Source organism: Enhydra lutris, unplaced genomic scaffold (genome assembly GCF_002288905.1).
Source record: "Enhydra lutris kenyoni isolate GAN:26980312 unplaced genomic scaffold, ASM228890v2 scaffoldscaffold1, whole genome shotgun sequence".
NCBI classification, from domain to species: Eukaryota; Metazoa; Chordata; class Mammalia; order Carnivora; family Mustelidae; genus Enhydra; species Enhydra lutris.
This window is the reverse complement of record NW_019154085.1, coordinates 44,286,271-44,307,798: the sequence shown is the minus strand read 5'-3', so window position 1 is coordinate 44,307,798 and position 21,528 is coordinate 44,286,271. Positions and strand designations below refer to the sequence as shown.

Sequence of the window (21,528 nt, the reverse complement as noted above, 5' to 3'; positions counted from 1 at the left end):
TGTTCACTGTGAATATGTTACGGGAATGTCTTATTCCAATTACTTTACACATTGTGTATTTGGTGTGGATATGGAAACTGGATTTCTCCTCATTTCCATTTTAATCATTTTTAGAGAAAAAGAAAGCAGACATTGTGTTCCTATTGGATGGCTCCATCAATTTCAGGAGGGACAGTTTCCAGGAAGTGCTCCGTTTTGTGTCTGAAATTGTGGACACTTTGTATGAGGGGGGTGACTCCATTCAAGTTGGGCTGGTCCAGTACAACTCTGACCCCACTGATGAGTTCTTCCTGAAGGACTTTTCCACCAAGGAGCAGATTATTGATGCCATCAACAAAGTGGTCTACAAAGGAGGGAGACACGCAAACACCAAGGTGGGCATTGAGCACCTGCGGGTGAATCACTTCGTGCCCGAGGCGGGCAGCCGCTTGGATCAGAGGGTCCCTCAGATCGCCTTTGTGATCACGGGTGGAAAGTCCGTGGAGGATGCCCAGGAGGCCAGCCTGGCACTCACCCAGAAAGGTGTCAAAGTGTTTGCCGTGGGGGTGAAGAACATCGACTCAGAGGAGATTGGGAAAATAGCGTCGAACAGTGCTACCGGGTTCCGAGTGGGGAACGTCCAGGAGCTGTCTGAATTGAGCGAGCAAGTTCTGGAAACTCTGCATGATGCAATGCATGAAACCTTATGTCCGGGTGTGACTGATATTTCCAAAGGTAACGATCTACTTTACGTGCACATTTTTATCCTGTCATGCGGATGTTTAGGACTTGTTATTTAGGTGCGTGGTGCTAACCCATGGCTTCCTTGAGCCTTTGGCTGCTTCAGGCATTTTTCCTATATCTGGGTGGGTTGGGTCCTGGCAACCACCTGTCCTTGTTATTGAGAAGGATATGTTACTTTTCAGGTAAGGGTGGAAATCTGTATTTTGTTGTTCTTCCAAGATTTACTTTTTCCCTCTGTTCCTGGATCCCCCAAATAATTCAGACTGATTGATCCTTGTTTCTGTTTATAGGTTTTATTAGATCAGCTATTTGAGATCAGAGTATTTGAGTTCTCAAGTGCATTTAACTTAAAGCACAAATTGGGGATGCATGTAAACACTGACTAGAGAGCAGGCCAAAATGGATTAACATCCAGAAAAGCAAACCCATTAAAATGGCCTACACTCTCAGTTCCCAAGAGTCAGCACCAGTGTTCCCCAAGAGAGAGGCAGACTGGATTGCTTCTCCAAGCTCATACGTAGAGGATCTGGTTTTGCCCTTGAGCGTGACGCCTGGTGCTGATCCTGGAGCTGTACCTGTATGTCCGACTCATCTCGGCCACCTGACTTAGATCTCCTTGCATATTTCCCTTTTGCAGCCTGTAACCTGGATGTGATTCTGGGGTTTGACGGATCAAGGGATCAGAATGTATTTGTGACCCAGAAGGGCCTTGAGTCCAAGGTGGATGCCATCTTGAATAGAATCAGCCAGATGCAAAGAATCAGCTGCAGCGGCGGCCAGATGCCCAATGTGCGCGTGTCAGTGGTGGCCAACACGCCCTCAGGTCCCGTGGAGGCCTTTGACTTTGCTGAGTACCAGCCGGAGCTGTTTGAGAAGTTCCGGAACATGCGTGGCCAGCACCCCTATGTCCTCACTGCGGACACGTTGAAGGTCTATCAGAACAAGTTCAGACAGTCCTCACCAGACAATGTAAAGGTGAGCACGGGCTCCCCTTCTTTCAGCTTCCTGCACAGTTTCTGGACTTCTAGTGGTCAGGGGGAGCACCTCAATGTCCAGATGCCCCTTTCCCCAAAGTGTTCTTCATCTATAAACATTCTTCATGTTTGATGTGGTTGACAGCACTGAACATAAACACGTTTTATCGCCAACTGATCATAAAGTCTGAAATGTTGTATCTTCCTCATTTCAGTAGTTTTACTTGTGCTCTAAAAAATAATTCCTGGAAACCAGTATTTAAGTTGGACTGAGTTGAAGTTATGAATAATTCATGTTTAATTATAGTCCTACCCATCAAGGACATCATCCTCTGTTTCTCTTTCTCTCCATGGGATGCGTAGATACATGCATATATATATCTATACAGATATAGTGTGAAAACACACACATGCATACACACACACACACACACACACACACACACACACACACACACTCTCTACTAGTCTGCTCAGATGCCATAGCAGATTACCACACACTGGATTGCTAAAACAACGGAAATTTATTCTCACAGTCCCAGAGATGCTGCAAGTCTGAGATCAGAGTGTCTGCTGGGTTGGTCCTCAGAGGCTTCTCTCCTTGGTCTCCAGAAGGCCACCTTCTCCTTCTGTCTCCATATGGCCTTCCCTCTGTGTGTCTGTGTCCCAGTCTCCTCTTCTTAGGAGACAAGCCCATGGATGAAAGCCCACCCCAATGACCTCACTGAATTTAATGACCCTTTAACAGCCTAATCACCAAATACAGTCATATTCTGGAGTACCGAAGGTTAAGTCTTCAACATATGATATTTGGAGGGGCCTAGATCAACCCATAACAAACATAAATACACACACACACACACACACACACACAATTTCTAGAAATTATATCACATAAATAGGAAAATGAGATAAACTCTTTACTTTTATTGTGTGTGTGTGTGTGTGTGTGTGTGTGTGTGTGTTTTTAGTTAATCAAACACCACAATCGCCTTATTTATTTTATCCCTCATTTAGTGCAGAGTATTAAAGAGCTATGCACGGGAGATGATGGCTTCTAAACATTGGCCCCAGTGTCCTCAACTGTAAGGTGGAGGCTTTGAACGGTCCAATCTCCCCTCTGAGAGTCTGTACTCTTTCCTTCTAATTGTGGCTGGGGTTTGACCTGTTCTTTATTTGTAGGTGGTCATTCATTTTACGGATGGAGTGGATGGAAGTCTGGCTGATTTACAAAAGGCATCTGAGGAACTCCGACAAGAAGGTGGGTTGCGAGCTTTCTAACCATGAGAAGTTGGCCGGGGTGAGACGCAGGAGTCCCCTGCGGCACCCCTGGGGCTCCTCCCCACAGCCTGAACCTCTGTCAGCTGCCTGGAGCTGTCAGAGATCCCCCCCATAGCACAGAAGGCTAGAATGTATGGACATGTTCTGTGACGTCACCTCCGGCATTTCTCCTGGTCAGCTTAGTTATAGAGCTGAAACAATTGCCTGAGAGGTGCCCGAAGTTCCTGGATGTGAATTCTTCAGAGTAGCTAACTAGTTTGATGCCATACAGTTCAGGTAAAGGCCACATTTTACACTGAATTTTCTTTAAAAATAGAAAGTCAGGAGGGCGGAGAGATTGTGGCTCGGAATGCTGGCTGAGCTGTCCTGAATGTCTCTCATTGCAGGGGTCCACGCTCTGATCCTGGTGGGCCTTGAACGTGTAGCCAACTTGGAGCAGCTGATGCAGCTGGAGTTTGGGCGAGGCTTTCTGTACAGCCGGCCACTGAGGCTCAACTTGCTGGACCTTGATTATGAACTGGCAGAGCAGCTTGTGAGTTTCTATGCCTCTCCCCACAAACTGGTCTAGATACCAAATTCTTTGTCATCTTCAGAAAACGAAGGTATTTTTTCTTCTTTTGCCCAATGAATGGCAGAGGGGCCCTTTGGGTAGGTAATTCAATAATTCAATTCATTTAATTCATTTGGGAGGGACTTGCCTTGTTGCCACCTCCAGCGCAAGTCCTGAAACTGAGGTATCCAAGAGCTGGGAGAACAGCCCATGGGATGGTGGGTCTCTAGGCATGCTGCTGCTGGTGTCACCTGGCCATTTCCTCTGCTCCCCCTCATGAGCGTCTTGCTCTTCATAAGCTTGCCATGAAGGTGAAACATCAGAGTGACTGTCCCCAAATAAGGAAGAGTGTCATCGGCATCAGAAAGCTTGCACGTGAAAACAAGGCTATGCAGGAAGAGAAAGACCATTTCTGGGCAGAGGTGCCTCTCCGTTGCTTTCTCTCCTAGTTTCTTCTGGAGGAGATGAAGGTGCCCCCCTGAGGCTTCCCAGTGCGCAGGTTCAGCCTCTCTCAGCTGGAAGTGCTAGCTCCTGGGTTGGGAGTGGGGCAGACCTTTGGGGGATGTGGGGCTGAGTGGTCAATTTAGGGATTGTTTGCTGCTGGCAAGAGTGGGTCATGGGACAAACTGACTGTCCCTTCTTCCCAGAGCTGGCTTTAGGATTTTATTTTGTTATTGGGTGGAAGGAGTTGTGTTAGCTGGTGTATCTGGGACATGGAAGAACGTGAAATCTCTAAGAAGCCCAGGGCAAGAAAAGCATTTGACCACCATAAATTGAAAAGTCGGAAATGTTTCTTGGGCCTGCGCTTTCCCGCAAGGTCAGGGGCTAGGATCGGAAGGGAACGTCGAGGGTGTCTGCTGAGGGTGGCCCCACTGGTGACCCAGAGTGGTGGTCCTAGTGGTTAAGAGGCAGATCACTGGGGTCTGCCCCCACATGGGGGCTGTTCCCAAGGCTTCCTCTGGGTGGACAGCATTATCTGTGCTCTAACCATGGTTGTGAGGAAGCGTGTATGGATCTCTATCCTGGAGATCCTTCTGTCTGTGCCATATGCAATTTGTGTCTTACGTCTTGCTCTTTGCATTTGAGAATACGTGAGTTATGTTTAACGTTTGAAATTGGAAGCTGCATATTGGAAACTTCTAGAAATAAGGCCCAGCCTGAGGTGACACCGTGAATAAGATCTCTTTGACCTTGGTTGCTCTTCATGCTCCCATTTGTGACTTCCCACTGCCCTCCTGATGCTAAGCCAGTCTCGGAGGGAACGCCACGCGGGCAGAACTTCATCTCTCACTGAGAAAGCCACACACGAAGATTTTGACCTTCACAGCATATTTATGCTCTTTGTTTTTTTTTCCTAGGCTTTGTTGAGACTTAAACTTTCTTTTCCTTTTGGTAGGACAACATTGCTGAGAAAGCTTGCTGCGGAGTTCCCTGCAAATGCTCCGGACAAAGGGGAGACCGCGGGCCCATTGGCAGCATCGGGCCAAAGGTAAGGCAACTTTGCCCTCCCGTACACCTGGGGCTAGATCTCAGCGGAGTCCCAAGGGTGCAGCAGGAGGGCCGAGGGGCACTGGATGCCCACAGCCTTCTCTCTTTCCTCGGGGTGAGGGCATCTGCTCTTTTATACATTGTTCTTCATTTTACAAAATACTGTTAAAATTGGTGGGCATCCCTGGTTGGTGGGCATCACGGACAGCCTCCCTGTGGATGATGAGCAGGATTCTGAGCAAATGTGTCTAAGTTACAGGAAACAAACAGAATTTCTTGGTAGATCAGCCTGAAAGATCCTGATTAATTACGCTGGAATAATGAGCGGAAGCCCAAGTTCAAGGGGACGGCTAAAGCCATGCTAATTTAGCCATGCTAAAGCCACTGCTCTATTGAAGGAAGGGGGTCATGGAGACATTTGAAGGTGGAACAAAGAGAACTATGGGCTTTAACTGAGGAACTGATTTTCTCTGTTCTAGGGTATTCCCGGGGAAGATGGCTATCGAGGTTATCCCGGTGACGAGGGCGGCCCCGTAAGTACAAAATAATTTGTTCTTGAAGTTTTTATTCCCTCCTTGCTCCCCACACGGTGGGGTTGGGTTCTGGGCTTCAGAATCTCTATTTCCAGTGACTTTCTTACTGGCAAAACAGTTTCTGACGTCCTCAACAGCTGTCCTCAGATCTCTACACTGTGGAGCACAGTGTGATGACCGGGACATGCACGATGTGGGCATGAGTTATGGGTGTCCTGGTTCTGTTTCAGAGGGACACACTTGACGGCCTCTGGGACTGGGGACCACCGAAGGGTCCCATTGGGGGTTCAGGAAGCAGTACCTGGGACTGAGGAGGTCTGAGAGGCTTTGAGACCCTAGAAGGAAGGCCGACCCTGGGATGGGGATAAAGGGCCCCATGGGGAGCATGTGAAATCACAGGGTTCCAGCTGGAAGTGCTAGGTGCAGGGTTGACCCCAGCACCCTTCGGAATGCTTGGAACAAAAGATGGTACAGAGGAGTCCTCAGGCCAAGGATTCTTCCAGCACCCAGTACCCAGAGCCCGGCCCACCCTTGTTCCTCCTGGGAGGTACCCTCTGAGCTTAAGACGCTCCCAGGCCCTGCTCCCTCCAGGGGCAGGAACCACCCAAGGCTGGGGGTACAGGGGTGTTGGAGGCTTCACTGGGGTCGAGCAGCATCCCTGCCCAGTGAAATCTACCTTCTAGGACACGCCTTTCCTGGCAGAGCAAACTCAGTGGAGGTTTGTGACAAGGAGCTCCAACCTATAACTGCCTTTGTCTGTCCTGGCAGGGTGAGCGCGGTCCTCCTGGTGTGAACGGCACACAAGGTTTCCAGGGCTGCCCCGGGCAGAGAGGAATAAAGGTACAGTGTGCTGACCCTTGAGTGTGTGTGTGTGGAGAGACCACAGCCCCAGGGCCCCGACAGGCAGAGGCCACTCAGCAGCATGTGTGAAAGTGAGACAGTTTCCCCAAATGCCTCCTTGGGGAGGAAGACCCCCAGGGGTTTCAGTGGCCTCTCATTGGAGGGTGGGTCCAAAGTCTGGTGGGCTCAGCAGCCCTGGCTGCTGTGGGAAGGGGGTCTGAGGATGGTGGAATAGTTTCCCACAGGCACGTCAAGAGGCAGTCACAAGGACAGAGAATGCATGGGCCAGCGTGGAGGGAGGGCCAGTGGCCAGTGTCTCCAGCCCCAGACCCCGAGAGAAGCCAGGGAAGTGTTGGGGCAGGGTGAATGGCACACACTGGAAGGTTCCTTATGTGAAATGCTTGGATGCTCTTTCTCCTCCGTTGGCTGAAGTTTGAAAGCAGCTGCTGGAGGGAAGGGGCCACAGGGCCACAAAGTCACAAAAGGGCCTTGGAGCCTAGTCCCCTCCTGCCCAGGGACCCAAGGTCCCAGCAAATTAGCCTTAGGATCCCCCATGTGATGGAGAGTCGGGGTGTGGGGGAGACAGATGAGTCTGCAACACTGAATTTTGGGTTCGGGGTGTTCAGGTGGGGTGGGGCCCCCAGCCTGTTCTAGACTCTTCTCTTTGGCCTCCAGGAAGGACCTAATGTTTCCCCTTTCCCCTACCTTCCAGGGCTCTCGTGGATTCCCAGGAGAGAAGGTACCTACACTTGTTTTTGTTTTTTAAATTTAAAGCTGTCCTAGTATTTGTCATTTTTCCTTTGCCAGATGGCTTTCTATACTCACTCTGTGTCTTGCTCCCTCGTAGGGTGAATTAGGAGAAATCGGGCTAGATGGTCTCGACGGTGAAGATGTAAGCGATTTCACACTCAGTCCACACCGCGTCCAGTCCTAAACATCCCGGCCACTCATACCTCGGTCCTGGAAATTGTGCTGGGAGTGACGTTTTCTCATTATCTTTGACAGGGAGACAAAGGATTGCCTGGTTCTTCTGGAGAGAAAGGGAATCCCGGTAGAAGGGTCAGTATATTTCCATAGTGTTGCCATTAAAGAAAAACTAAAACATTTTACTTTTTAAAAAATTTTACATTAAATTACATTAAATTTTACATATATATATGTAAAATTTATATATATGTAATATATACATATACATATATATATATGTAAAATATATATGTGTGGCGAGAGAGAGAGAGAGGGAGAGAGACTGCTTCCTCCAGGCAGCCTTTCCTGATGTCCTCGAGGGGGGCATCCTTGGTATCTCCTCTGTCCTCTGTCAGCTGTTACAGATACATCAGATTTTTTTGTTTGTTTGTTTGAAGATTATGTTCCATAGTGCAGGGACCGAGTGAGTTCTGTTTAAAAAACTCTCTAGTGTCTAGTACAGAATAGGTCCCATTAATATTTGGATTACCTGAACAGATCAGAAATACCTAGAAGTCATTTTACCTTCATGCAAATGAGCAAATGGGAAATGTTGTTCTGTTGAAGATTTATGAACCAAAGAACATGAGTTTAAGGGTGAGATACAAATTAGAAACTCTGATTTTTGTCTCTACTTGTGCTTTTTATTTAGGGTGACAAAGGACCTAAAGGGGACAAAGGAGAGAGAGGGGACATTGGAATTCGAGGTGACCCGGTAAGGGAACTTCCTCATCCACAGGTTGAGACCCATGTCTGGAGAAGAGGGTCATGGGGAAGGGGTTGAAAGGAAGAATTTTAAACCAGAATTTTGAAATTGTCTTCAGATATGTTGATAACATATGTGGTTTGTCCTTTTCTTACAATTTTGGAGATATGTTTGCTTTCTACCTACAAAGGTAAGTGCTTGCAAGGCTTAACATACAAAGGAAGACCTCAGAAGTTTCTCGACAGCTGGTCTCAGGCACTTTAATCCAGCAGGATTGGGTGGTTAGAAAGGTATTAAGGGTGGCAAAAATGTCAGACCCTGAGCCACCACCCCTTGACCACGTCCCACAGAGCCCACCCACCCCACCAGGACAGCCTGACAACAGGGTCACCAACCACTCTCGGCTTCGGATGGTGGGCAGTGGTCCTTCCTCACTGGGGAGGGCAGGGGCCCGGAGTCACTATTGCCTCGTTCTGGCCCGAAGGATGGGAGGCTGGCCTGGCATGGGTCTCAGAGAGCCACAGAACCAGAAAAACTGCAAACCCTTTTATTCCTTCTCTTTCCCTAAACGGAAATCAAACATTCTTTTCTTGCCTATGCGGCTCATGTCCCTGACCCGTGTTGTTGACAGGGTGACTCAGGACGGGACAGTCAGCAGAGAGGACCCAAAGGAGAAACTGGAGACATTGGTCCCATGGTACGGTGCTCTGCATTCCCAGACCCCCTTTGCTGAGGGCTTCCCCAGCTATAGCGGCCATGAAAGTGGTCTCCAGGGCTGTGGGGCATACGAGGTTGGGAGCAGACCTGTGTGTGGGTGACGGGCATCTCCCCAATAGGGAGCAGAAGCAACTGCCACCAAGAGGGGTTTCCTTTCTGCAGAATTTGTGCCCCTTAGATATTCATGGAAGGTGTTTGTCAAGACAGAGGCTTGTGGAGATGGTCATGACCCCTGTCTAAGGGGTTCCACCAGGCATCACCCCCTAGTTGTGTGCCCCTTTTCCTGTGGTGTCTGGTGCAATGCACCAGAGCTGGACAGTCTCCTTCGTAGATGAAAATCTTATGCCAAATTTTTTTCCCACTTCAGGGTCTCCCAGGGAGAGACGGGGTATCTGGAAGTCCTGGAGAAACCGGGAAGGACGTGAGTGCCTCTTGGGCCTTGGGGGACTCTGTAGGGAGATTTAGCAAGTGCCCCCAGAGTTGCCGAGATGATCTGGGGCATAGCTACTCAGCAACTTTACATTTAGGGACTTTAAGGGGATTTCTGGAACTGTTGTCACCCAAAGCTTGCTGCTTATAAAATTTTTCATTCTTACAATTTGCTCTGTGCTCTGTCTCTTCCCCCACCTCCTGGTTCTGCCTCCTTCCCATGAGAAAAACCACATCTAACAGATGCTTTTAGAAGGAGTATCTTTGCTGCTTTCAAATATTTGGCTAGGTTTTACCCTGTTAAATATTTTTAAAATCCAAACAGAAGCCTGAGTACAGGGGAGTGAGGGAGTGAGGGGAAGCAAGGCTGACAGGTTGTATACAGGCTGGTTGAATGATTGTTTGCTTGTGAGGATGGAATTCAAGAGATACACCCCGGTTCTGTTTGCTCGTGAATGGTATCTTGTAGCTGTCTTTTCAAGACATTTCACAAACGTCTGTTGTAAGACAGCTGGTGGCGTGCCGGCTCTTTGAGTCTTGTTGAAGAGTTGATAAAGCAGAAGCTGGGTATACAATCTTCAGGTGGCTTCCCGGGAACCTAGAGCTTGGGGTTCTGGAAGGGGGAGAGAGTCCCTGCATGGGGAGGATGGTCTGGAAGTTAGTAAGTCTTCAGGTGCTCACTGGCTGGTGCAGACAGCCACGGGAGGCTTAGCAAGAACGTAACCTCCACCAGCCACGCCCTGGGGGGATGATGGTGGGAGGACCGTCAGAGATGTGACCTGAGCTGAGGGTTTTGGAAGGAATGACTTTCACCCGTGATCAGATGATAGGCTTTGGGCATCAGTTTTTCAATTATGCTTTTAAAATTCAGAATAAAACAGAATTGAAAAGGCCACCTTGAAAGTTCTGAGGATTAGAGCTGGGTAATTCTGAGGAGCCGAGTAATGACACAGGAATTGAGGACACACTCGATGGTCATGACAGGCTCTCAGCTCCATGGGTGAGCAGAGCCAAGGCTTGTTTTCATGAAAGGACTTAAGATAGAGGCATGCATACGATTTGTTTGATTTCTAGGTGCAAGGTAGAAACTTGGGTTTGAATTTGATGTGGTCGAGGGCTCTTGTAGCCTCCGTTCTTCCGTTGAGGCTGGGTGAGGCCTGGCCGCTGGCCTCCTCCTTCTATTCTATTATGACCTCACTGTGCCAGGTTCATGCTGAGGTGAAATGGTCCCTCTCTCTGGGCCACCTTGCCCCTCACACCACCACATCAGGCGTCTGGAGGCTGCCTCTGGCATGAGCTGTGTGTCATTAAGCACTGGTGGCCTCTGGCCTTGCTCCAGGATGTCCCTTTTTGGGAGAGGCCAGCCAGACTGTTACTTTCAAGGAGTGGTCTGGCTTCTCTCCTCTTCTACTGGTCCATGTGTCACCCGTGGAAGAAGGCCAAAGTCTTCCATTAAAGGAGCTGCCTCCACAGTGACTAATGGCAGAACAGTCACCCCAGAAAATCTCTGGGCTGGTCCACTGGGAGCAGAGAATGCGAGCTGGTGTGTTACAGAATCCAGAATACCAGCCCTTAACCTCACAGAGATACGCCCAGGACCTTCATGCATTCCCATCCTAAACCTTTGCATGAGAGAGGAAGCATCACAAAATCGGGATTGAAGGATTACTTAGCACGGCAGGCCCACATGTATTTGAACTAAGGGTCACTCCTGGAACATCGAGAACGATGTTGCCAAGTCATGAGCCCAGACTAAATACAGTTGGGCTTTTAGGTTCCACATATGTGCTTTCCTTAATGGAGTGTGTGTTATATTGGCCAGGAGCATTTGGAGAGTTTGGGACTCTCTGACATTAGAATGAGCGTATTTCATTACTTCTCCCCACTGTTAGGAAAATGATCATAAGGCGGACAGGTTGACATTACCATTTCACACGCTTGTTTGAAGCTGGCTGGGATCGTGCAGCCGGAGCGAGTCGTTATTTTGCGTGGCAGGTCTGAAGTTAACTGTGAAAGCTTGCGTTTGGGTGGTTAACAGGGTTGCATGGACGCGAGGGTGGAGAGTGGAGAGTGGAGATGAGGGCAGGAGGGAGGGCGTCTCTTGTGCATTTCCCTGGGCTGGCTAGTTTTGGCATCTGGTGCTCGGGGGCTCCCATCACAGAGAGCCCCGGGCTCTATCCCCAGGCTCCCTTTCAGTTTCTTTGACTTCTCCACAGGGTGGCTTTGGCCGAAGGGGACCCGCGGGAGCTAAGGTAGGTCTCTCACTTGGCGCCTCTTTTCTGCTGTCATGTCAGGACTCACTGTGTGCTTTCAAAGGGCAGGGAGGCAATCCAGCCAGGGGGCCAAAAACATTGTCCCTTGGCCACCAAGGCACAGAGCTCAGATAGCTGCCCCCACTTTCTCCGCCAACTCCTTAACTTGAGCCTCTTCTAAACGGCCTGTGAAACTGAGTGGCCGTGGGGACGAGGGGCAGAGATAGAGGCAAGAGATGGAGGACACTGTGTCCGGGAGCCCCTCAGCCTTAACGTGCCTGCTTTTCTGGGCCTTGGCCTGTTTTAGCACCTTACTGTGTCTGTCTGTTCACCTGTGCAAGGTAGGACTCCCCATTTCACAAAGCCGTCCTGAGGAGACGTTGAAAAGAGTGGGAAACTATCATAAGAGTGCGGAGTGACACGGGCTGCAAGGTGTCGTGTCTCATCCTGGAGGCACGGTGCCAGTGGCCCCTGCCCCCTGCATGGGGCTGTTCGCCTGTCCCCCTGTCCAGATGTGACGGTGGAGCACACAGCTGACATTGGCATAAACCACTCTGACCTCTCCCCTTCATCTTCTTTTGTTTCCAAGGGCAACAAGGGCGGCCCCGGCCAACCAGGCTCGGTGGGAGAGCAGGGGACCCGAGGTGCACAGGTCAGTACCCCCGGCAAGGCCGCGGGCCTGTGAGTCTTTCCCAGATGCTCTGGTATTTGTTTTTATATTTAAATGAGGTGACAGTCAGTTTTACAAAATTGAATGCAAATTAATCTTTGTAAAGTGAACAATTGGTGGTGGGTAGTCCATTCAGTGTTGTACAAGCATCAGCTTTATATAGTTTGCAAACATGTTCACTGTCCCCAGAGGAGTCCCCTCCCTGTCAAGCAGTCACTCCCATTTCCCCTCCCCCAGCTGCTGGAAACCTCTCATTTCCCTTCTGTCTCTGTGGATTTCTCTCTCCTGGAAATTTCGTGGGAATGGAATCACATTCTCTGTGACCTGTCTGGCTTCCTTCCCTGGGCATCATATTTTTGATGTCCATCCGTGTAGTAGCAGGTGTCTCTGCTCCCTTCCTCTTCATGGCTGAGGCATATATTGCAGTGTGGACAGACCACAACTGGTTTATGCAGGTGTCAGCTGGTGGACACCTGGGCTCTTTCCCCTTTTGGAAATTGTGAATAGTGCAGCTATGCACATCTGCATATAAGCTTTTGTTTGAACTCCTGTTCCTTGGCATTTTTAAAAAGAAGTAATTTACTTATTTTAAAGGGAGGGGGGGAGGGCGGGGAGAATTGGGGGAAGAGGGAGAAGGAGAGAAGCTCAAGCAGACTCTGCAGTGAGTGTGGAGCCCAACATGGGGCTTGATCTCACAACCATGAGAACATGACCTGAGCTGAAATCAAGAGTCCAATGCTTAACTGACTGAGCCACCTGGGCACCCCCTGCATTTGTTTTTTAAACTCACTTCCCCATTTGTGTCCTGGGTTGGGGTTGCTATTCGCCGAGACTGAAGAGTGGTCACTAGCAGGGTTTTGGGCCAGCAGAAGCGAGGCTCTGGCCTCTGGGTCCTGAGCTTCCTCACGGAACGCCCCCTCCTCGCAGCACTTATGTTGGCTTTTTACTTTTCAGGGTCCACCTGGTCCCACAGGTCCTCCAGGCCTGATCGGTGAACAGGGCATTTCTGGGCCTCGGGTAAGTTGGCTGGATCCCAGCCCTGTCTTTAGCTAAGCAGAGCACAGGGATGCACAGGCTGAGGTCCCGGGGACTGTATTACTGTAGACAGACTTCCCATCGCCTCCTCCCCGGCCACCCAGACCCTGGGTCACCCTCAGTCTTCACAGTGACTGGCCAGTTTCCCCGAGGGAAGAAGAGACCCTTTTCCTTGTTGCTCCAGGGTCTTCTAAATCCCAGTACTGCTGCTTCCAAACCTGGACCAGCTGGGTGGTAAGCAGAGGGAGGCCGTCCTGCATCCCCCAAGTCTGAGGATAGAACACAAGATCTAACTAAATCTGTCCAAATTCTCAGCCCATGCCAAATTGTGTCATAGGTGGCCCCTAGAGATTGCCTTGTGGTTTGGTATTTTGTGTAAGGCATCTCCCAGCCTCAGGTTCAACGCAGAAGCTGTTCCTTAAACTTGAACGGCCACAGGCATGAGCTTCTGTCTCGGTGGTTGGTGACGATATGTGGCACGTGTCAGAGCTGAGTGGGGACCGGGTTCCTAGCACACACACTCCGCATCCCTCCCGCCTGATGGGTACCCTGGCATTTGTTATGGAAAGTCAGAGCTACCAAAAACTGGCAGAGACCTGACCTGTTGCAACATGAGTGAACAAAGGTTGGGACAGTGAAGCAGGAACTTCGTGCGAGCCATTGTTTGCGGAGACAATCCTTCCCCCATCTGCGATCTGAGATGTATCTATTTTCTGAGCTTCTGTGGTTTCTGTCCCATTATCTAAGTTCTGATTAGTCACGAGTTTAAGGTGGAATGGGGGCATGGTGAAGCTCTTCGAGGGGTCACCAGTGACAAGTAGTTGCTCCCCTCTGTTGTTGGTGTGTCTGTTTTGCTCATTTCTGGGCTCTGGAGGCCACACTCCATTTTTAGAACTATGTTTCCTCATTATCTATTTGTTCCCTCAATGGATACACGTCCACAGGACCCCACACCTGTATACACAGGTGTTGGCATGGAGGTGTGCAAAGGGAAACAAAGGCAGGTGAAATCTGGGTGCTGGCCCTTTAGTCAGGGACTTGGGGTATGTGGTTACAGCAGCATGGGTCCTTTTGCGAACACTTGTGTCACATGGTCACCCTGATGGTTTAGATTTGCACAAGTCCTGTCCATGCGAGCTTGCATTCAGGTCTCTAGCACCATGGTTGGCACTCAGTGCGGCTGGATGGGGTGCAGGGCTCAGGACTTTTGGCTTGGTGGGGGAGGTGAACATTTCATAAATATTTCATTGACAGACTCCTTTTCCTGTGCTCTAGGGAAGCGGAGGGACCGCGGGTGTTCCTGGAGAACGTGGCAGGACCGGTCCCCTGGGAAGGAAGGTTTGTCTTGACAAACGTAGAGCTCATTTCCTGAGGTCAAGCCCCAGCCAGACAGCCCCCTCCCCTGCAGCCTCTGTCTCATCTGTCCTTGTGCTCCCAACCCCCCCCCCCTGCCGCCTCGCGTGCACCCAGCTTCCCCCATCGCCAGCCGGCTTGGTCAGGGGGGATCCCTGTCCTGTCCCCGCTCAAGGAAACACGCAGGCTGTACTCAGCAGACTGGCTGTCTTGGGGCCAGGACCTGCCAGCAGCTGGGGGTTCTCTGATCTCTTCATGCGGCAGCACGTGGCTCCTCGCCATAGGCAGACTGGAGGCGCTTAGTACTGCATCAGAGCTGCGTTGAACACGCATTCTTTAAACACTGGCTGTGCACACACGGAGAGCACTGGCCATATTTAGCTAATCCAGGAGCCCCACATCCCCGACTGTTTTGGATAATGGCAGCTTGTTCTACGCAGGCTGTCTGAGAACAAACTTTCCATAAGCCTGAAGAGAAAGAACAGTTTATCAGAACCAGTCTGAAAAGCCAGCATTTTCTCAGTCAAGAAAATGTGCTCATGGAAATGCACAGTCATCTCTGGGTCTCTTGCTGGTGTTGCTGGGTGTCCCCCGGAATTCAGCGCCCACTGACTTTCCTGGCTTCTTCCCCCTGTTTCTCCTTCTCATTTCCCCGCCAACATGTCCCTGTGCTGGGTTAACGCAAGGAGCAAACACAGACTCTCCTGGATTCTTTTCTGCGAATCTGCACACTAACACTGCAATTTAAAAAATAATTTTTATCAGAATCTAGAAGTTAGCAGCTTGCGTCATTGTGTAGAGCGCAAGGGCTTGGAATCACATTTTAAGTTGGCCTTGGACCCACAGCTGTCTCAGCTTTATTTCTTGTGTGTAGGGTGAGCCTGGAGAGCCAGGACCAAAGGGAGGCGTCGGGAGCCGGGGCCCCCGAGGGGAGACGGTAAGGTCATGACGTGCTGTGGTTCACCCTTCGCTGAAAGGTGGGAGGCGAGGAGGTGGGGACCTTGCTCTGGGCTAGGCTTCATCCTCGCAAATCGGGTTGGTTCTGAATAGAGGAAACTTGATCATTGCTTCTTGTATCCTTGGGGATCTGATTGAACACAGTGAAACCTTCTTATAAACAGCAAATCAATTTCCAAGTAAGTTACATTTCATCAGGAAGAGTGGGTGAAGACAATTTTTTCCCTAAGAATGTGGGGACACAATGGAGCTTGAACCACCTTCATTTTCGGTTCTGCAAATGGTTTGTGACCATGACTGGGTAGAGCTTTCCTGCAAAGAAATAAATGTCCTTTGGTTAAAATGGAGTTGGATCTGATCTGGTCTTGATCCAGATAGAAACAATTTCCTTTGAATGAGACATCTAGGAATAGAGGTTATTACTTTGATAACTCATTTAGAAGTATCATTTAAAAATAATCTATAACGATAATCTATCTGCTCAGTAACAATAATTTTGTAGTATACATTTCCTTTACAGGGAAAAGATGTCTACAGAGCATGGAGAATTTTTCAAAAATGAGGTGGTATACCTAAACATTGTAAATGGACCAGTTTATCTGATTTATAATCCCAAACTTTAAAATTTTTTTTGCATGTATGCAATTTCTTTACAAGAAACTGAAGTTTAAAAGATCCATTTCTGTTATTATTAGTTTCAGGAGCGGGGGTGGGGTGGGGAATCAAACTTTAAAATCTATTCAGACCGTTGAAGGAAATCTCTTCTTGATTCTGTGTCCATACATTTTTGGGCAATGGCTCTTCACCTGTTGATGTTTGCTTAAAGCTATAAATGAACTAGGGAGCCATGCTCGACATATGTTTTAGGGATATGAATGTATAGTTTACATGCAATCTTCTGATTCTTTTGAAATAGTTGATGGAGTCCAGTTCTGAAAGTCTTCCATGGGGGTGTTGACAGGGCAGATCTGAGAGCATAGGAGGGGGGTGTTTGGAAGGAAGGCAGTCTTGTGGCACGACTGGAAGGAGGAGGGGGCTACAGAGGAGGGGACAGGTTTGAGCACAGGAGACTTGGGAAGGTATGAAAGACTGAGTCCCATGTTTTTGCTGTGAAGGAGAATCAAAGATTCCTAGATGCAGAGAGTCAGGATGGCTTTCTGAGTCTCAGTTCAGTGGGTCTTTGATTCTTCACCCAAGTGCTGTCTTTCCCAGTGGCTGTCCATTGTTCTTTACAGTTGTGCCACACCAGCACCATTTTGCCAAAGGAGTCCATTAAGCTTACTGTAGTACAGACTCCATCTTGTTGCACCTGGAGGATGGAGTGGGAGCAGGAACACTTCCCTGATCTGGGAACACTTCAGGAAACCAAGGACACTGTGCTCAGGGCTCTAGACAGAGGTGGTTGTGCCTTGCCCAGCGTGGCGGCCCACAGTAATGCTCTCTTTCCACCCCCAGGGTGATGATGGCAGAGACGGGGTTGGCAATGAAGGACGCAGAGGCAAAAAAGTGCGTATCTGCTAGATTTCTTGAACTTCTGACAGCTTGTATTTTTTAAGAATTATTTCCCAAAATTTTATTGTAATATCGTGAATTTTTTCTCTTGATGACTCCAGGGATATATTTTTCCTGCTCAAGAATAATTTATTTTAGATGCCTTTAAATTGGGACCAAATATTGAGTTATTTATTTATCTCTTACAGGGAGAAAGAGGATTCCCTGGATACCCAGGTTCAAAGGTAATACTTGCAAAATAAATACTTGCCTAGTGATGGGACATCGCCATTGTTTGGAGCTGAGTCTGGTACGATCATGGGTTGAAAATCAGAATATCGTGGTGCCAGTGCTGGGTCAGCCGCTTATTAACCAGTGACCCGTGGAAGGCCCCATCTCTCTGATGTACTCCCTCCCCTGTTACATGGAGGTGACAGTGAGTGTTAAATGAAATGACATGGCAGTAACGTACTTTGCAAACTTAAAATGCTGGGATCTGTATGATATTGTCCTTACGGTTCAATAAGCTAAGGCCGACTCTGCGAAGGACACAGGTGTACTAGGAACCCAGTAGAATGTAAATCAGAGTGAGCCACTTGGCTTCCCTGGGAAGTGTGGTCTAGATGCCCAAGGCCCTCAGCTAGACTCTCCATTTCAGATATTAATGCATCTCTTTCTGGCTCTCTTCCCAGGGTGCCCCTGGTGAGCCGGGGACAGGCGGAGCGGTGGGACCCAAAGGCATTAGAGGCCGAAGGGTGAGTCTGTCTGCACCTGGATGCAGGTGGGGAATGAGAACATGTGAGGTGAAGATTATCCCTCTTCACTTGCAGTGGGGCTAGTGGTAGTAAAGGGTAGAAGAAAAGGAGTCCTAAGCCCTAGACCAGTGTCCTCTGGACCCTCCATGATTGTCTGCACTGTCCTCCTTCAGCAATGCTGTCCTTATGGGGAGGTCCCAAGAACCCCTTCCTCTAACACATCTCAGGGATCACTAGACTGCACACTCCCTCTCTCCCCATCATGACAGTCCTCTTCCTTAAGCTACTTTTAGTGCTGAATGACTCTCTTCAATGGATGTTTACTCTCCTCTTAAGATTGCACGGTGTCCTGACTTAACAAACTGCAGTCTAGATGTGGGAAACTGTTATTTTTAGTGAAAACCATCATATTATCCTATTCATTTGCTCAATGAAGAGTCAAACTACACCGTTTAAGATTGAAGGTAGGGTCTTAAAACATTGGATTGGTTGTCTCCACTGAACAGTGACCTGATTAATTGTCATTTTTTGGTTTCTTGTACATCCTCATTCTTGGTTCTGGGGGAGGCATCTTACAGTGAGAGAGTTCTCGTGGTGAAAGGGAATGTAGGGTTAGATCACCTTCACCGCTTCTGCCAACCGCAGGAGTTGGGAATCTTCTGCCACAGCTGAGCAGTGTTTGTTCTGCCCTTTCTAGGGAAATTCAGGACCTCCAGGGGCAGTTGGGCAGAAGGGAGACCCTGGCTATCCAGGACCATCTGTGAGTATCCACCCAATTCTGATCAAGCCACTGGAACGGGATGCTCTCCACATACCTCTTTATAAACTTTCCACTGTCTCGTCTCCTCACAGAGCGGGTTGCTGCATTTTTGTCATTACTGCATTTTTTTTTTAAACAAACCACTTTTCTTTTGATACCACAATAGAGAAAAGAGCTTTTGAATTTTAGAGTTACAAGAAACTTTAAAAAGAAGTTTCTTGTGGAACCTTGTGCTCTAGGGTATATTGTAATTTGCCTTCATAATTTCCTGGTGTAGGTTTGTTTGAGGTTTGTGTACAGGACCAAAAAAAAAAAAAATACAAGTTTTATACCTCTTGGGTTACATCTTGCAGAATTAGTATAATTTATGTCAGATGTTGGTTTGCAGACTTCTTCCTTTGGTTTATAAAATCCCCGGGAGAGCTTCAGATTTGTGGTTTAAAAACCTCGAGTGCCCGGCCACCTGGGGACTGGAGGGTGACCTGCAGCCTTTCCACTATGTCTCTTCACTATGAATGTCTTTGTTTCCTTATTTGAAACTCTCCCTGTGTTGTCTCCCGACATGAAATTTGATGAGGTTCAAGGAATGATGGATAATCACTCCTACAAGAAATGTTGAGGGACTAAGACAGGTTGAACTTGGGTGAAGGCCAAGTCAGGTGATTACCGCCTTTTAAACGTGAACCATTTAATGGGAAAAAGTAAGCTAGTCACGTTTCTTGTGGGAAGACACCTGACTGGCTCACAAGAGGACTGCTTGACATCAGGACAGCCACATATTGGGACGAGAGGCTGAGCGTCACTGTGGGTCTATCCTCGGAGCTCCTTTGACTGGGGTGGAATCCGCCTGGAGCCGAGGGTTAGCTAAGTGACTCCTCACTGTCCCTTCTGTGTTGAGACTCAAGCCTAAGTGTGTGATCCCTTTGATTTGTCATCAGCTTCCAAGTTTCCAAAATGTAGAACTACTTATCTTGCAAGATAAACACTTTTGCCCTCAAAGTTGTCTCTCTTTTATTCCTTGAGCAGTAAAATCAAATTTATAGGGAGAGCCTGGAAAGGTTCAAGGTCAGCTAAGGTCTACCTTTGCTTCCTCTGTTGTATTTCTGAGATTGGAGGGTGGATCCTTTGCACTGGTGGTCCCGCCCATCTGCCTGGCTTCTCATCCGTTCCTTCCTTGTTTCACAGGGTCCCAAAGGCAACAGAGGGGACTCCATGGATGTAAGTTGCATGCATACACCTCTAGTCATTGCATTGTAAGCCTTTTGTCCACCCCCCTCACATTTCTTTCCTTTCCTTTTACAGCAATGTGCCCTTGTCCAGAGCATCAAAGATAAATGCCGTAAGTACATGATTCTCTGTTGTCCATGACACGCTTCTGTATTTTACATTTGAAATTCTGACACAGTAAACATGTTTCATTGCTCTCTTTCTCTCTTTCATAGCTTGCTGCTATGGTAAGTTGATTTTAGCCATTTGACTTCCTCCTGCAGAAAGAAGAGCCCCTTTTCCAGTAAGTCAGATTTGTCTTTGAAAATCCCCACTCCCTGCAGGGCCCCTGGAATGTCCTGTCTTCCCGACGGAGCTGGCCTTTGCTTTAGACACCTCAGAGGGTGTCACCCAAGACATATTTAGCCGGATGAGGGATGTGCTTCTGAAGATTGTGGGTGACTTGACCATTGCTGAGAGCAACTGCCCGCGGGGGGCACGTGTGGCTGTGGTCACCTACAACAACGAGGTGACCACAGAGATCCGGTTTGCTGACTCCAAGAAGAAATCGGTCCTCCTGGACAAGATCAAGAACCTCCAGGTGGCTCTGACATCCAAGCAACAGAGTCTGGAAACAGCCATGTCCTTCGTGGCCAGGAACACATTTAAGCGCGTGAGGAATGGATTCCTGATGAGGAAGGTGGCTGTTTTCTTCAGCAATAAGCCCACAAAGGCATCCCCACAGCTCAGGGAGGCTGTGCTGAAGCTTTCAGATGCAGGGATCACACCCTTGTTCCTCACGAGCCAGGAGGACCGGCAGCTCATCAATGCGTTACAGGTCTGTGCCCTGTGGGTGTCCTTGGCACTTTCCTCTGTTCTTCTTGGGCCCCGAGAAGGTTCTCAGACCCATCTGTGCCTCCTTGAGTAGTTCATGCGGAATTTTCCAAAGCTCCTGGATGAGGTTGTTGTGATTGGCAACTACCTGAGTGAGATTTCCAGGACAGCCAATGGGGCTGGCTGTAGGGCAACATCCAGATGCCTGTGATTTATTCCCATGTGTCCCTCCTCACATGCTGGAGGAGCATCTCCCAGGGCTGACCCTGAGGCCTACAGTTTTCTAGTCTGATCTCCCTTCAACATCAATGACTCTAGCACCCCTATCTATGCCCCTCTTCAAACCTTTCCTCAACCTGGATGGCGGCCAAGGCTTAGCCTTCACTGTGAAGCTACAAAGTGCTCCCTTGTCATTAGCTTGTTTAATTATTATAACAATAGAAATAATTGCTATAGTAATTGGTGAATGAATCAATTAATATTTATTCAGTGCCAATTCTGGCAACATTGCTCAAGATAAGTCGGGGGTGGGCATGATTGGAAAGAGCCCTAGTTCCGTTAACGCCCCCTGGCCCCCCGCACACTTTGTAGCTTCAGGTCACCACAAATAACATGGTTACGTCATTTAACTGCCTGGGTCTTAGATTTCTTGCCAGTGAAAGGTGGGGTGTGGCGGGATGGTCTCTAGCATCTTTCCTCCCAAACTGGGGTTTCTATGGTCCTACCACTGCCTATGTCAGTGAAAGACAGTCTGGATGTTGGTGCCATCTCTTGGGGCTTCTTCTGCCAAACCACAGGCTGTCTTGAGCCCAGAGCACTGAGCTTGGGAAGCCAGCTGTGGTTGCCAGCTGTCTTCCCTTGTAAGAGTGCTCATTTATGTACACTTTCCCTCGTAGGGGCTGAGGGACCCAGAACCACATGGCTCTTGACCGCACTGTTTCAGCAAGTTAGAAAAGTCAATTAATCATTCATTAATTTAATTCAATTATTTACTAAATAACTACTTAG

At 48.8% G+C, this 21,528-nt stretch overlaps 1 protein-coding gene across 5 annotated transcripts in view; it reads left to right on the top strand.

Annotated features, from left to right (window-relative positions):
* Positions 1-21,528, top strand: part of LOC111141881 (collagen type VI alpha 3 chain) — a 78,043-nt gene that overhangs the window by 37,105 nt on the left and 19,410 nt on the right. For all 5 annotated transcript variants that reach the window (XM_022494744.1, XM_022494734.1, XM_022494731.1 and 2 more), the window contains 26 exons: positions 115-714; positions 1,361-1,698; positions 2,880-2,958; positions 3,365-3,510; positions 4,925-5,017; positions 5,496-5,549; positions 6,318-6,389; positions 7,102-7,128; positions 7,237-7,281; positions 7,395-7,448; positions 8,008-8,070; positions 8,693-8,758; positions 9,146-9,199; positions 11,424-11,459; positions 12,049-12,111; positions 13,084-13,146; positions 14,440-14,502; positions 15,392-15,454; positions 16,930-16,980; positions 17,175-17,210; positions 17,658-17,720; positions 18,418-18,480; positions 19,666-19,698; positions 19,783-19,819; positions 19,923-19,934; positions 20,031-20,524. In XM_022494744.1, the coding sequence (XP_022350452.1) occupies positions 115-714; positions 1,361-1,698; positions 2,880-2,958; positions 3,365-3,510; positions 4,925-5,017; positions 5,496-5,549; positions 6,318-6,389; positions 7,102-7,128; positions 7,237-7,281; positions 7,395-7,448; positions 8,008-8,070; positions 8,693-8,758; positions 9,146-9,199; positions 11,424-11,459; positions 12,049-12,111; positions 13,084-13,146; positions 14,440-14,502; positions 15,392-15,454; positions 16,930-16,980; positions 17,175-17,210; positions 17,658-17,720; positions 18,418-18,480; positions 19,666-19,698; positions 19,783-19,819; positions 19,923-19,934; positions 20,031-20,524 (2,768 nt within the window). The remainder of the gene's footprint in view (positions 1-114; positions 715-1,360; positions 1,699-2,879; positions 2,959-3,364; positions 3,511-4,924; positions 5,018-5,495; positions 5,550-6,317; positions 6,390-7,101; positions 7,129-7,236; positions 7,282-7,394; positions 7,449-8,007; positions 8,071-8,692; positions 8,759-9,145; positions 9,200-11,423; positions 11,460-12,048; positions 12,112-13,083; positions 13,147-14,439; positions 14,503-15,391; positions 15,455-16,929; positions 16,981-17,174; positions 17,211-17,657; positions 17,721-18,417; positions 18,481-19,665; positions 19,699-19,782; positions 19,820-19,922; positions 19,935-20,030; positions 20,525-21,528) is intronic.